At 44.7% G+C, this 16,032-nt stretch overlaps 2 protein-coding genes across 8 annotated transcripts in view; one reads left to right on the top strand and one right to left on the bottom strand.

Annotated features, from left to right (window-relative positions):
* Positions 1-418: 418 nt before the first annotated feature.
* Positions 419-13,121, bottom strand: LOC138488452 (uncharacterized). 4 transcript variants are annotated; one of them, XM_069615417.1, is made up of 4 exons: positions 13,054-13,121; positions 8,674-8,855; positions 8,379-8,563; positions 419-7,387 (listed from the first exon to the last, which is right to left on the bottom strand). In XM_069615417.1, exon 4 carries the CDS (start codon positions 2,667-2,669, stop codon positions 420-422), a length of 2,250 nt encoding a protein of 749 aa, XP_069471518.1. In that variant the 5' UTR covers positions 2,670-7,387; positions 8,379-8,563; positions 8,674-8,855; positions 13,054-13,121; the 3' UTR covers position 419. The 4 variants fall into 4 exon arrangements, with proteins under 4 accessions (XP_069471518.1, XP_069471517.1, XP_069471519.1 ...); XM_069615416.1 differs by lacking the exon at positions 13,054-13,121 and adding an exon at positions 12,100-13,047; XM_069615418.1 differs by lacking the exon at positions 8,674-8,855 and having other exon boundaries at positions 13,054-13,116.
* Positions 13,122-13,183: 62 nt separating this feature from the next.
* Positions 13,184-16,032, top strand: part of INPP5K (inositol polyphosphate-5-phosphatase K) — a 697,161-nt gene continuing 694,312 nt past the window's right edge. For 2 of the 4 annotated variants that reach the window (XM_069615421.1, XM_069615423.1), the window contains exon 1: positions 13,224-13,310. The gene's annotated coding sequence lies outside the window, so the exon portion shown is untranslated. Of the gene's footprint in view, positions 13,311-16,032 lie in introns of all 4 variants that reach the window. The other 2 variants (XM_069615422.1, XM_069615424.1) reach the window with 2 other exon arrangements.

The following is a 16,032-nucleotide window of genomic DNA, read 5'->3' on the forward strand; positions in this document are numbered from 1 at the left end:
CTCGAATTCGGTCTTCACGACTGTTAATATATTGTGTAGGATTTCTGTGAACTCTTGAAGGTTTATGGTGGCTTGGTTCCAATAGATGTTAATAACCACTAAGGTTGTTATTGAGTTATCTAAGTCAAGCTCCACTTTGCAGGCCTGAATGCCTGCTGCATTATTGCATAGTGGGACAATTTGTTTAATACTTGAGTTTTTAAGGACCATTAAAAGTCCGCCCGCAGGTCTCCCTTTAGATTTTTGTGAGGCCCCGAGACTTAGGACTGTAAAGCCCTCTATCTCTATGGGGTTAACAAGCCAGGTCTCCTGGAATAATAAGATATCAAAATTTTGTAACAGCTTGTTTTTTAGTAGTTTTTTTATTTAGAAAGCTAGAGCCTCTTGTATTCCAGGAGATTAGTCCCAGGCCATTTTGCCTAAAGACTATTTTGTTCCTCACCTAACTTCAGGAGAATTTGAGAAATGATCTCAGGAAGTTTTGTAATTAGGTTTTCATTTAGTTTGAGACCAGGGGTCGGGATCCTTGAGTGTTCTGTCACTGGACCAGCTGGTCCTCCGAAGCTTGGACTGACTTCTCTGTTTGTAAATATGCTGGAATAATTTCTGGCTCTATCTTCCTCTTCCCGCTCAAACACCAAGAGGCCTGATCTGGCAAGGTCGATTTTGTTCCTGATAATTGCCTGATGGGCTCTTCTAGAAACAAGGCCGACCTCCACAAGAAATTTGTCATTCGCCGCTGGAAATTTGACATATTCGATGTCATCTGACGAAAAAAGGAACAGATTGTAGTTTTTTCTAATTTCCGTCAACAGTACTGATCTACAGAGTGATGTATACCTATTAGGTCTTTCCAGTCTTAGCCAGATCCTAGGAATTGAAAAGTCAACTATTTCTGGCTCTGTAGCCCTCGCAGGTGTGGAGAGAAGAGGGCCCTCTAGTTCATCTTCCACTACTCTGATGTGTGAGCGCAGCTCTAGGCTTGACGATTTTCCCAGACCGTTCCGACAGACCGCTTCATTAAGCATGGGCCTAGTTAGTACATTGTCGAGGATAGGCCGAGGCTGGAAGAAGGCGACCGTTGGTATTTCAACTGCCGGTTTCGCAATGGCGTTTAAGCAGGCAGGCGCCGGTCTGGTGTTACTTGAACTTTTTTGCAGGGCCGCACAGCTGATGGTGTCTTTTTGGGTTTTATTTTTTAGGAAGATAGGTGCTAACTTGATGTTCATCTGAGCCGCTTTTGGGCTTTGATAGTTGGAAATTCCACTCACAGGGCTTATTGGCTCAGTTTCTATGGCCATGTTTGAGGTTTGTACCTTAATATTAATTTGAGCCTCCCCTGCTTTTACAGAGACCTCTTTTTTTCCGTTTTTGCCCTGTCCCCTTGTAGTGGGCCTAGAAGAACTTTGGTTTTCACTCTGAGATGGTCCAGCTACTGAGGGTATTTCAGCTTCTAGGTCGGAGGTCTTTTCCTTGGACAATGTGATTTTTTTCAGGAAGGCATTGGTTCCAAATTTTTTTTGGGTTCTGTTTTTTTGATTTTTTGATTTCTTTTGGGTTTTCTCCGACTGTAGGTGAGAGCAAGAGTCTTTTGCAGTAGGCTTCTTTTTTTGCTGGTTCCTTCTTCTTCTAGAATAACATGGGGTTGCAGGATCAGAGATCGTTTCATTGTGTGGGGAGACTTGAATATTTGCTACAATGATGTTTATCGGGCTCTCCGGGATCTCTTCAATGCCTTCCAAGTCAACATTCGCTAGTCTTCGAAATTCTTCTAGAACTGAGTTTGATAATGGAGTGTCATCGAAGCAATCTATGGGGTCCTCTTCTATCTGTAGTTGGTTCTTAGATATAATTTCTTGAATGACCAGGGGGAGGTTTTTTACGAGCTCTTGTGTTATGAGGTTGTTCTTGGCCTCTTCCTTCAGTAAACAGTAAATTTGAGTGAGGTCCAGACCTTGTTTCACTCCCTCTATTTGTGAGTCTTTTATGGTCCGAATCAAGATTGTATTCATGATGTTATTGAGGGCCGTTGTTGTTGATTCGTTCTTTGACACTTCATTCGCAAGTTCCAGTAAGACACCTGCTTGTGTTTGGACCTCTGTTTTTAGAAGTTCAAATACGGACACTAGGGAGTTCAGTACAAAGCTCAGTGCTGTCAACGTATTCTCACTGGCTGTCAAGGGTATCCCTTGTAAAAAAGAGGTACGTCTTTCTTGTGCATCCCGTAGTCTGTTTTCTGGTGCTTTGAGTGGTGACAATTCCGAGGGGCGGAGGCAGTCCGTAGACAAGGATGGAGGGAAGAAATTTTCGCCCTCCTCGTTTGTACAGGAGGACTGGCTGGAAGTGACAATTAAATCAGCTAAATCATTGGTACTCTTGTTTCTTTTTCTTACAAAGTGATCGTTGATTCTGCTTTGAATTTTTTTAGTTGTTAGAGTGTATTCCAGTCCTCTTTTCCAACCTTCCTGAATAAGGGGTGGGGGGACGCAGGATTCAGAAGCCGGATGACTATCAACATGAAAGATGGCTTGGATAACATGAGTGGGAGTCTGGGATGTTCCTGGTAGGGAGGGGGCTGATGCATCAGGTGCAGCAGTACCCTCTCCCACGAGATATGAGCCTTCCTGGTCTACCATATCTTCAAGGAGGGGTGTGCTCCGGAGTCTCATTTATCAACCTCCTCTCTTCTTTTATAGATCAATAAGTAGGAAAGATGAAACCAACCCCGGAAGTAATATTAGACTAGATGCTGCCACTAGATTTGCAATTGTACAAGGTAATATGAAGAACAGTAAAGTGTACCTTATGCGCACCTCCGCGCAACAGCCGCTTAACAGCCCAGGGCCTTTACCCCTGTCGGGCTTAACGCCGCAAGGGTGGCTGTGTCCGGCTTTTGCAGCTGGGAAAAATCACGTGCTGCAGTCACGTGTTCCCCCTCCTGGGAACGAGCGCAAGGCAGCAAGAGTCTCCAAGACTCGCAGTGCTGGGCTGGATGCTCAACACAGTCACACGCGTTCCTTCCTGTAACGTGAATGCAATTGACACAATGACCTTGTGGTGTATGCAGACATAGGAAAAGAGTATTCCACGAACCTTAGGAAATACTCAAGCCTTCTGCACAGTTTGCTATAACAGAGGCCCACGCTGTTTGCTCATGACTTGGAACAGCAGCTATGGGTGTCTGTAATGTAGAAACGAGACAAGGGAAGGGGCAGAGGTTGACTGATGGGAACCAACAGACAAGCTCTGTACAAAAGGGTCTACAAACAGGACAAGAGAAGATACTTACAGACAAATCCAGGAAAAGGAGGTTGATAGCAAACTCGCAGAAGGAAATGAAGGGAAAGTCGTGTAACAGGATAGGATACCAGTGGACAATAAGGAACAAGGTTGAGAGCTCAGAGGAGCAGGAAAGCAATGAGCAAGCCCACAGGAGCAGGGCTGTAAGGTAGAGAGCCCAGAGGGAAAGGGCTTAGGGCAGCAGAGTAAAGCAGGCTGCACGGCAAGGAACCCAGAAGGACCGGGCAGCAAGGAGTGAGCCCTGAGGGGCAGGGCCGCTGACCGTAGAAGGTTGCAGAGGACTGTAGAGGGCTGCTAGGCCGAGAACCCAGCGGAAAAAGGTAGGTAGTAAGCAGCGGAGCGTGATCAGCTGCAAAGTAGGAAGCCCAGAGGACAAGGGCTGTAGGCAGCCGGAGTGAGGCAGGCTGCAGAGCAGGGAGCCCAGAGGACAAGGGCTGAGACTGGAAAGCAGCAGAGCGTGATCAGCTGCAATGTAGAAAGCCCGGTAGGGCAAGGGCGGAGGCTGGAAGGCAGCAGAGCGTGATCGGCTGCAATGTGGAGAGCCTGGCAGGGCAAGGGCGGAGGCTGGAAGGCAGCAGAGCGTGATCAGCTGCAATGTAGAAAGCCCGGTAGGGCAAGGGCGGAGGCTGGAAGGCAGCAGAGCGTGATCGGCTGCAATGTGGAGAGCCCGGCAGGGCAAGGGCGGAGGCTGGAAGGCAGCAGAGCGTGATCAGCTGCAATGTAGAAAGCCCGGTAGGGCAAGGGCGGAGGCTGGAAGGGAGCAGAGCGTGATCGGCTGCAATGTGGAGAGCCCGGCAGGGCAAGGGCGGAGGCTGGAAGGCAGCAGAGCGTGATCAGCTGCAATGTAGAAAGCCCGGTAGGGCAAGGGCGGAGGCTGGAAGGCAGCAGAGCGTGATCGGCTGCAATGTGGAGAGCCCGGCAGGGCAAGGGCGGAGGCTGGAAGACAGCAGAGCGTGATCAGCTGCAATGTAGAAAGCCCGGTAGGGCAAGGGCGGAGGCTGGAAGGCAGCAGAGCGTGATCGGCTGCAATGTGGAGAGCCCGGCAGGGCAAGGGCGGAGGCTGGAAGGCAGCAGAGCGTGATCAGCTGCAATTTAGAAAGCCCAGTAGGGCAAGGGCGGAGGCTGGAAGGCAGCAGAGCGTGATCGGCTGCAATGTGGAGAGCCCGGCAGGAAGCAGAGCGTGATCAGCTGCAATGTGGAGAGCCCGGAGGAGCAGGGCTGTGAGGAAGAGAGCCTGGAAGGCTATGGCTGTAGGCAGCGAAGAGTAACAGGCTGCAAGGCAGGGTCCAAGCAGGAGTGATGGTAAACAGCATACAAAGATCCGTAGAAAGACACGAAAGGTGGAGGAAGGTCTCTCATTGCAAGAGGCTGAGCCACTGCAGGCAGCAGCCTTTTATACTGCCTAGCCCAGCACAGAGGCAGGCTAATTGGTTGCACCTGGCTAAGCACACCTGCAGACAATCGGCCACCTCCCTCTCTGTTCCTGAGTTGGTGGAAGCAGAGCCAATCCCTAGGGCTTCTGGGGGGTGTAGTTCCTTTGATGACCAATAGGAACAGCCAGGAATCGATGCTTATAGCCAAGTGCATTGTGGTATGCGTAGTTTGTTGGAAAAATAATAAAGTACCAAAGTCTCGCAAATGGGAAATAAAGTCCCCAAAGTAAATATAGATTGATCCAAGAGTCTGCTGTAAATAAATGATAAACAAATAGTCCATATTGAGCGCAAATGGATGCGCCCATGGCGCAGGCATGACAGAAGCAGACAGCTTTGTTTGTTTATAGAACTGAGCTTGCACAGGTGAGTTATCCTTTTCCTCGTGTGGCAAATCTGGGTGCCGTTTTAATGTAGACTATTTATAGTGATATTGCCGTGTCTGCAGGCATTGTACATACCTTTACTCACTACATTGGAGCCGATCGGATTTTTTTTATTTTAGTGTGCATTTGTACGGCACTTGTACATCAAGTACATTGTGTTTCAACGCGCCCTCAGGGAGGGAACATGGGAAGAGAGGTACATATATAACCATGAAAGAGTGAGGAGTCCTACTAGGCCTTGTGAGCATACAGAGCGTGGGTGTGCTGTTATATCTAAGGTGACTGGATCCCAGATAAGCGTTATGGGACTGTGTTTTTAAACATGTAATGTACCCGTTTTGCTTTAATTTTACAAGCGCATTCAGTTTACTGCAGTGTAAGAGTGATATACCATGAATAGAGTAGTACAGGTGGTTTTTTTCGTGACCTCTCCGCCCCCGCATCTTTAATTCTGGTCATCGGCATCCTGCATTATTGGGTGGCTGCTATAATCCCGGACTCTACCCTATGACAGTGTCAGAGGTTGAATCTACTTTCTATCTGATTTAGGCGGGTGGAACCAGTACATAGCTGCGACTTGATGAAAACGTGCAAATCGGTTAGGTCTCTCTGCCCTTTGCGACGATATTAGGACATATTAAAATGACTCCCTCTTACGTACATAAGGTTAGCTCTTTGTTTCCAATCTGCTACCTTCCATCCCACTGTTCCAGGCATCGTGCCCCTGCTGGAATCCTTCCAGTCTTCCTGTTCCAGCATCATTTCAAAAAAGGTAGCTGGCGCTCCTCTCCAGAAAGAACATGGCATGATGACCTGTTCTGAGGTGAGAGTTTGCAGCACACGCTTTTTGCTCACTGCCCATGTCAAAAAGGAAGATCTTCCTGGAATCATTCTTGAGTCATCAGGTGACTCCATCCTAGAGTCATCCATGGCTAGTTCAGGGAGATCATCCGAAACCATCCTGAAGTATGTGTATAGGCCGAAATATTCAAATGAGATGACTCTAGAGTTATCACAGAAACTACTACAAGAGGAGTTCTGATTACTTCCAGTGATGATCTTGTATTACTTCAGGATGGGTTTGAAATTGTGAACGATTATTGCAGACAATTTCAGGAGGCTCTTTCTTTCAAACGATTTAGGAAAAGGGGTTTGATTCCTTGTGTGTAAGATGGGTGGAATTACTATAGGGTTAGACTTATGAATAGTGTACTGGAAAACATGGAATTTGCAGCTCTTACTTGCCTTCTTTGCTAGAGCACTCAAATGTCATTAACTAAGGTTTGCTGCATTAGTATACAAAACTACAAATCCACCCCACAATGCCACAAACCAACCTCTAAACTCCCTCATTTCATAGTTCACCTCTAGCTAACATGGCATCACACCCAATAAACTCCCACAATTACAAATCACTGCACTAAAATAAACACTTTCAGTGACGTAAACAGAATCCGTTAAAGGTCTACCTGCATGACAAGATTGCCGATCACTTCACCCAATATCACTATGAGCAGCTAGCAATTAGTTCGACCATTCACCACAGCCAAGAAAACATTAGCTGACCCCCCCTTCCCCCCCAACAGAAATCCAATAGCACAAAAACATGTACCATTTACAAGCGCTACAATTACATTGTAGATCAGTAGCAGGGGCTGACATAGCAACCAAACTCACTTGTGGGGATGTTACAATTCCATATTCTTTTTAAAAAAACATAATTTGACAGATTGCACAGGTGTGTGGTAACATGTAGGTGTTACTTCATTGTCCAAACAGGCATGACAGTCATACTGTAACAAAAACACACTGTTAAGGAGACGTGGTGATAGAGTTCAGCTTGTCAAATTAGATCTGTCCAACAAAACATTAGTAGCAGTCCAATATTTTGCAGTTGTTGCACAGCTACATCGCCAGGAACTGCAACATTACACAGACATTTGCAGATTTAATGCTGTGTCTATCAATTGTCCAGGTGATGTAAGAGGCAGGTTCTGAGGAAGGAATGTAGGAGGAATGAAGAACACTAGCCATCCCTGCCAATAGACTTAGGTTTTCCAGCTTTTGTGAACAGGCATTAATACATTTTGGAATAGTCAGTTTTCAGCCATCAGCTTTCACAAAATAATTCTCTTTTTTTCACTGCATCTTCTTTTTCCAGATTCCACTAGTAGCTGCTTTTTCTCCTCTTCCTTTCTTTATAAAGCCTCAATTTTAGCTTTTCGTTATTTCATCAAATGTTTCATTTGTCTTAATACTGTTTCATGGCTGCGGGTATGAAAAAGGCAAGTTGAAACTTCATTATGTGACTACCAATACAACAAACATTTTGCCTGAGCTGTACACTGGGGTGACTCCCCTTAAGCGCGATCCTATCCACCCCCTTGGGGTTTTGCTTATTATTGCTCTCCTTGGCGCTTTCCCTCCCTCCCCATGCAGCTTCCCACAACTCAGTGTAGCTGCACACATAAAAGTGTGTCTAGGTACATACCCTTGAGAGTGTGCTGTAACCACTATAATTTATACATAGCGGCAAGCTGCGTCACCAATTCCGCATGGTCTACTTATAAAGACCTTGAATGAATAGGACAGAAAACGGATTGGTATTTGCGAATCGCAATCTATCTTGGACATTCTAGATTGGTTCCCCAACCTGTGGACTAAACTTTCATTGCATCTAAGGTATTAAAAAAAAAAATCTAAAGATATAGGAATTTCGATTTGGGGAACCAATCCAGGATGTCCAAGCACCACTAAAAACTTTTAGCACAACGCGCCAGCCATTGACAGGTCTTTCAACCCTTTATCATCAAGTACCATCAGAGAATTGTTTCAAGATATTTTCACAATCAACTTCCAAACCTGGTCACCATACCAAGCGTTCAATTTCAAGGCCTTGAAGACGGCTAAGGTCGAAACAATTCACCTACAGATGACCCGATATTGTTTTACTTTCATTCTAAAAGACTGCATACCTAACTTTAAGGAGGTAGAGTGCGATTCGCCAATACCAATCCATTCTCTGTCCTAGCTGCACACATACTCTGACCTGGACTACGGACACCGAGGGCATTCAACACATAGCACTCTATACTTTAGAGAGTTACTCTAGAGGAAAGAGATGCTGTAAATGAGGTGGGCATTGTGCAGCATTCATCTGTATGTGTGAAAAAAGGGAACGACTCCGCATAGGGACGTCAGATGTACCCTCCTCCCCCAAACAAAAAATAGATGAACCAAAAAAAAAAAGTTTGCTTACCTGACTACAAAGCATGACTGCCTTGAAATCCTTTTCTTCACGTATTTCTCTTCTACTTTCATCGATACCCTCTATCAGCAATATACAATTAACTTCACCAGGAATTGCAAAGGCTCAAATTCCCCATTCTTTCAAATGCAGAGAATTGTCGGAATCAAAAAGAGTGCCATGATTTGAGTTATTATCTAAAAGAAGAAATTAAAAAAAAGTAAATTTAGTATGCACCAAGGATTTGTGAACCAGGTCTGTACCCAAAACCATTAATTTATAGTGGGCTTGCTATGGATGTTCCTACCTGATGTGTCCAGATTTATGAGTGATTGGTGCTTGGTTAACTTCCTCCAAGACTTCCCCCCCATTGTGGCTTTAACTAGTTGCATCTGTTTGCAAAATTAGAGGTGGGTGTTCCGGAGAGGCAATACGTTCTTAACTGCAGAGCTCTTGTACCTAGAATGCTGCAGTAATTTTGTGTGTGTCCTTTAAAAGACAAGCACCCGTTTCAGTTTCTTAAACGGACATATCAACCAGCTTGCAGACAGCAACATGCACAGGAAATAGGAGGGTATGCAGGGACAGAACCCATTACCAAATTGATCTTTACTAGGGCAACCATCAATATTACACCTTAGCAGGAAGGCCTTTGCTAATATGAGCCAGGCACTAATCTCCAGAAGAGTCAGATGTCTCCTCCCACCTAAACCCCCCCAGCCCCTGGGGTGGAGGAATTATTTTACCTGGGAGGGGGGGGCGGGGGTCAGAATAGAAAGGCTTGAAGACCACTGCCATAAGGGAATAAAGTGACCTCCCGCTTTCAAATAGCAAAGCAATTAACAGCACTCTTTCACGCCCATGTCAGAAAACTCCCGCTACCGCACCAGTCCTCTGATACACAAGGCTGCTTAAAAATCCAGACAAGCATGAAAATAGCTCAAAATCGTCTAATGAGAATGAACTGGTCCCATCATTAGAGAAGAAGAAAAAACACAAAAAGCATTCACCCCAGATCATAATAAACAATGATCAAAGAAGATATTTTCAAAATTAATGACATGGATCACTATCCCTAGCAAGCATTCAATAAAGTTGGGCTTCGCGCGTGGACTGGGAACTTCAGCAAACATTCTTCTAATAAGTGTTCTGAAGGCAAAAGCACTTCAAGCCAAAACACGATTAGGTCTAATCTTCGTGGACTTGTTGCAAGCTTTCAACAGGGTGAATAGAGAAATCTTGTGGCAAAAACGGATCCATCGAAGGTGCCTGAGCTCAATTTTACAGCCTATCCAGACTTGTACTCACAGACCTCAATGAGAGTAACGCTAAACAAAGCTGGCCTGTTATCAGATAAGATCGTAACAGCGCGTGGGGTGAAGCAAGGATGCACTATAGTGCCAGCTTTATGCAACTCTACATTGCTGACTATAGGAACTCCCAGGAATTAATTCGAGCCTTCCTGCCGTCATTGGGAAATACAAAAATCCCAAGAATCCTCTAAGTGGACGACATAAGACTGCTTAACCAAACCCCTGTCGGGTTACAAAGACATATGGATAACTTGAAGGTCTACCTGAGAGACAACAACTTGGAACTCAACGAAACAAAAAAAGAAGGTAATGTTTAGGAAAAAAAACAAAACAACACACCACACCACAGTCTCAAACTGTTCACGGGGGTTAAGAGGCTGGAAAACGACACCACTTTCAAATACTTGGGGATAATACTGAACAACAGTAGAGCTGAAACACCAATGCAAGACCATCTACGAGCAAAGATGAGAACTTTAATAGTCCAAACAAAAATCATGAACAGAAAGTTTGGACGTTTCTCATTAATGCCAATCCTGAAATTCTTTAGATTAAAGGTGATCCCAAGTATAGTTTTTGGAGCTGAAGCGATGCCCTCACTTCCAGACTCCATATGGATTAAGCTTGAGGGACTCTTTTGGCACCAAGTGCTGTCATTGCCACAGTCGACACCTATGGTGTTTATTCGACGTGAACTCAGTTTGTCCTCCCTGAAAGCGTCGAAAGAAGCGGTCTGATGCTATACAGAAAGATCATTCAACTGGCTGCGAAATCAATTCTGGAGATAATCAACAGAGCAATGTTGAACGATGAAAACCAAATGCTCAAAAATGGAGATCAAAGAACAGGAGCTTATTGAAAAAAGAAAATAAATAAATAAATAAATCGCAAGTTCAGAAGGGCACCTCCTCGCAAATCCAGGGAAAGTCAATAAAATGATCCTAGAAATTGATTGGATAGAATGCAGCCTGACAAAGGATCTGCCATATAATCCAAAAAAAGTAAACAAGATTATACCATACCGCGTAAAAATCCCAGACAAAGCTCTAAGAGCAAGTTTCATGAGAATTCACCTGAACTTAATCAGCACAAACGAGATCTTAGCGATCAGGCGACAGGTGGACTCAAACAAATGCCGCTTCTGCATCCAAGATAATCAAATCAAGACAAGAAGGCATCTCCTCCTATCCTGTAAAGGCCTCTCAAAAGAAAGATCCACATGGCTAGGCCAGCTGCTTAATAATGTATATGTTTATGATGAACAGGAATGGTGGGCCCGCTTAATAAGTGGTTAAAAGTCGAACTGGGTCATCGCAGTGGTGGGTTTCTTCAAAATGATTGGCCTGGTCGCATAAGTGACAAAAAGGATCTGACCGATAAAGAAATATTCACTTGTTAGTCTAAGCTGATGAGAGAGTAAATACGCGACTACATAGCTAATGAACTTCATAACTAAGCAAATGCACTGGAGAACTTGAATTGCTTCTTTTTGTAAAAAAAATGTTCACACAACTAAATCATGGTTTCCCCACAGACTATCTGCTCTTTCACCATTAGCTAGAGTAATTGCTCTTAACGATTCTTTCACAGTCTGCTTAAAATACTGCTCTGCAAGAGCTAAGATCACAGTGTAGACCAACATTGCTGTTGGTAGTTTAGGTGCACAGATGGCTGGTACAGTTTGCTCCTGTGTACATGTGCGGGGCGGACTGTGCCATAGAATTGTCTCGGGCACCAATGAAAAAGTGGCCCATAGTTGTAAATGGCAATTAATTGCTTTTCTAACCCTGTTTGAACAGTACGGGGGGGGTGCAGAGTTATGAAATGGGATGCAAATTGTGCATTTTAAAGTATATTTACACAGCAACGCTGGTCAAAACTATATTAACATAGTGAAGTAACATCACCAGCGCCATGGAAGTGGAATTGATATATAGTTTGGAAAAGCAGCAGCATGAAAGAAATTGCGACGTTTAAAACTATTATTTTGGACATTTCCTTTGATCGGAGGTCAACTGCCAGCTCTGCCCCCTTAACCTCTGCCCTCACCCCAGCCCTTGTGGGAACCCCACCCCCCCCAAATTGTTCTCATTTCCACCACTGGATAAGGTGGTAGATGGTGGCAGGCGAATTTGCCATGAAATAAATGCCCTCGGCGTGTGCGGCCGCACGGCCATAAAGCACTTCTGTTTGGGGTTGGGTGGAGCCGAGGATGGGGATACCAACCAAGAAGACACACAAAGATCCGCTGTTGGTGCAACTAAAATCAAAATAGGAAAAAGAAACCCATCAGTGTTTTGTTCGCCCCCGTTGCCCTCCCTTTCCGCTGTGAAACACCTGTGTATGAGCTCGATGTAAATAAAAATACCAAATATACCAGGTGCTTTGTCGAGATGAATAAGCGCCTTATAAATAAATACCTGCCCGTGGAGCGCTCCTTCCTCCGCGATCCTCTTCCTAAGCACGAAGACGACGTCCCACGTGAAAACGTCAGGACGACGTAACAGATACACGGCGTTATGCCTTAAAGGCATTTCAGAAACTATCGGCAAACTTTAAAACAAACACAATGCTAGCGGGTCTCATAGGGACTTTAAATGTGTGATTGATAATGAAAGCAATAGAAGGCCTCCGTTTAGCCTTCTCTTGCACACATTGCAAAGGGGTAAATGCACAATCCCCTCCCCGGGGAATTCCAAATGGCCCCCCATGCAGGAGAAATAAGGAACTGAACTGTTATGCTGGTAATTCGTACCCATATGCGTCTGTCTGCATAAGACACATATCCCCATCTGCTGCACATACCAAATCCTGCAACCCCCTCCCGCCTTCCCCTCCAGCGGGGAGGATAACTAGCCGTTCCCTGTACTGTTCACTGGTGCAGTGGAAGTCCCATTGGTATGGGAGGAACGCACTGTGCCCAGCCCCACGCCATAAAACACATCTCCCACGGGCAAATCGCACATCTGCACGAGAAAAGCCCAAAACCAACTGAATCCACATGAACTTTATCTCACCCCCCAAAATACACAGAAATACCCCATTCCCAATATTGTCTCACCCCTTTGATGCACGTTACATATCCTCAAAAACCACTGAAATTACGAAAAAAACGAAAACTGAATCCGCCTGTACTTTAAGTAAACCTCACCCCTGATGCACACTACAAACCAGCAAAATACACAGAAATACCCCCTTCCCAATATTGCCGCTCTGCATTAAAGTAACAATCTACAAGAGATAACTTTAAGACTTATCAGAACCCAAATAATCAACTATATGCAGTGTTCTGTGCAACGGGGGAATCGCTCCGCAACGCCGCCTTGCCTTCCCTCTCATGCAAAACAGATGACGATGTGAACTCTTAAACCCACCTCGCCTTCCCTCTCATGCAAAACAGATGACGAAGTGAACGCTTAAACCCACGTGATACAGAGCAGCCCACGTGATGAAGTGGACTTTGAAACCCACGTGATGCAGAGCAGCCCACGTGATGAAGTGGAGCCGAGCGTTGCTAGGGTTCTTTTCTCGAATAGGAACTAGAAAACTACCCTTTAGGAAACGCGAATGTTTTGGATTGGGAAGCGCCTGCGTTGGTCCGCCCACATATTCCATAATTAAGAAGAAGAAGGTGAGTGTATGCGATCCAGCTCTTGTAGTGAATTTTATATGCGTTTCTTTTAGCATCCATCAACTTAGACGTTCTCACCCCTTTGTTGTTATATTGTTAAGAGGAGCCCTTTTGCCACCTCTAGGAATGCACGTTGAAGCTGTAATTCCTTGTATTGTACGTATCGCTTGTTGAAATTAAATATTGTAAAGTAGGTGATTTTCTAAGCATCCGGTTTTGAAATTACACGGGGAAGCCTCTTGTTGGTATTATAGACACAGTAGCTGCTCGAAGCTCATTTACGGTAGGGTTCAGGCTCTGCAATGCTCGCAGACGCAGTAACTGCTGTGCAGCTACTACACAGGCCGTGCTCTGGTGTAAGTTACTATATATATATATATATACATGTGCCGGATAATGCTCGCAGACGCAGTAACTGCTGTGCCACTACTACACAGACAGTGCTCTAGTGTAAAAGACTACATATATAATAATATCAGCACAGGCTAATGCTCACAGAGGCAGTAACTGCTGTGCAGCTGCTACACGGACCCTCTGGTGTAAGTGACTATATATATAATACCTGCGCTGGCTAATACTCGCAGATGCAGTAACTACTGTGTAGCTACTACACAGACCCTCCTCTGGTGTAAGTGACTATATATATATGCGCCGGCTAATGCTTGCAGAGACAGTAACTGCTGTACAGCTGCTACACAGACCCTGCTCTGATGTAAGTGACTACATATATAATTGTACCTGCGCAGGATAATGCCCGCAGAGGCAGTAACTGCTGTGTAGCTACTACACACACCCTGCTCTGGTGTAAGTGTCTGTCACAAAGTGTGCAGGGGTGATGGGAGTTATTTCTGTGAATTGTTTGCCGATTCTGTGGCGTAGTATTTATTTATTTTTGTTTGCTTTGAGGACTGTTTCTTTGTACAGTTTGAGTTGTCTTTGGTATTTTATTTAGTCTTGCCTGGTGTATTGTTCTCTCCATTTTGTTTCCATTTTGCAGTTGTTTTTTTTGGGACATTTTTTCAATTCTTCTGTGAACCATTTTGCTGCCAGTTTTTTTGGCGTTGCTTTGAATGTTTTAGCTGGTGCTAATTGGTTAATGGCCTTGGTGATCCAATTGTTGAGTGTGTCTTCTGTTGTATCTATGTTTGTATCAGTGGGATCTCTTTCACCTAGGATGTTGTGGGTTGATAGCATGGCGGCCTCGTCCGCTAGTTTTGTTGCAAAGTTGGGGTTGTAAGAAGATGGTTTGTAGATCAGTAGGAATACTATGTTGGATTGGTGGTTGAGTTCTATCTTGATTTGGAGGGATTCATAGTCTTCCGCGTTGGTTGTGATGATTCAAGATGCTCAGGCGTGTTTTTTGTGTATAATTGCGATTCCACCTCCTCTTCGGTTTTCTCTGTTGACGTGTATTAATTTATAATTGTCATGTATTGATTCGTTCGCGATGGCTTTATAGTTATCTGATACCCAGGTTTCAGTAAGGAAGAGCACGTCTGTGCCTTCTTCGCTTAGGAGGTCATTGATTTTTGTTGAGTGGTTTGCCATGGATCTTATGTTGAGGAGGCTGCAGTGTAGTTTGCTGGATTTACCTTTTGTGTTGTTGTTAGTATTGTTTGTTCTCACCGGTGTGGTGTTGGTTGGGTTTCCGTTCCAGGTGGGTTTTTCGTGGTTGAGTCTTTTGGGTGGGGTGGTTCTTTGTTGGTCAGTCTCTTTGTCGAGTAGACCGATGAGGTTTATGGTGGGGTTGGTTCGTTTCCGTGTGCTAAATAGGATAGCTACCCCTCTGTTGTTCCAGCCTTGGTGATATAGGGGGTGTAGAATGAGTGTGATGGTTTCCAATTTGTTTGTTGTTCTGGTTGGGGTATTGTCCATGGTGGAGACCGGGTTGTGATGGATTATTAGTTGTCATCCGTTTGTGTCCTGGTTGGGTCTGTATTCATGAAGCTTGTTGGCTGTCGATTCGTTGTTGCTGTGCTGTTTTGGTTTACCACGTTGTCGTATGTGGACAGGTAGCGAGCAGTGTAGTCTGTCTTTGCTCTGTTATTTGTATGTCTCCATGGGCCATCTCAGATGTTTGTCGAGTTTTTTTGGGGTTGTGGGATCATGCTGGTCCGTGCCTTCTCGAGTAGTTTGGGATTTCTTATTATTTCTGTTGTCTTTTCTGACTTCTTTGTCTTTCTTGTGGCGAGGCATGATGCATGGGTTGTATTCCTTAGTGGACGTCCTCTTTCGATTGGTGTTTTTCATGGTCTTTTGGGTTTAGTCTTTGCTGTTTGTTGTTTCTTGTTGCTTGTATTTGGTAGGTTGTGGGTAGTTGAGACCTCGGTTGATGGGACTTTGTGGTTCCGTTTGTTTATTGCTTCTTTCTTTTTTGGATCATTTTCTTTGGTTTTTGTTTTTTTTATCCTGGAGGTACTTTTCGTTATGGTTGTTGATTATTGTATTTTGCGCAAAGCAAACATGAATAATGTGTGCAAGAGTGCATGTGAATACTGCCATATATTGGTGCAGTGATGTTGGGGAGAATTCTAATTGCTGTGCTAATTCCCTTCAACCTTAGAGATCCCCAGCTCTTTTGCTGGACTGTAGGATTTTTTTAATTTTAACCCTGGAGTGAGTGAGACCCTTTTCCCACTGCCTCATGTGTTTTGACCTTTTGGATTATGTGTTTTCACTGTTTTTGGAGTCTGACAAACTACATATGCATCTACTTTTTGTA

Source organism: Ambystoma mexicanum, chromosome 9 (assembly GCF_040938575.1).
Source record: "Ambystoma mexicanum isolate Mex_15411 chromosome 9, UKY_AmexF1_1, whole genome shotgun sequence".
NCBI classification, from domain to species: Eukaryota; Metazoa; Chordata; class Amphibia; order Caudata; family Ambystomatidae; genus Ambystoma; species Ambystoma mexicanum.

Coding starts and splice junctions, on each gene's coding strand:
- LOC138488452 (XM_069615417.1), bottom strand. CDS start 2,669: ATGAGACTCCGGAGCACACCCCTCCTTGAAGATATGGTAGACCAGGAA.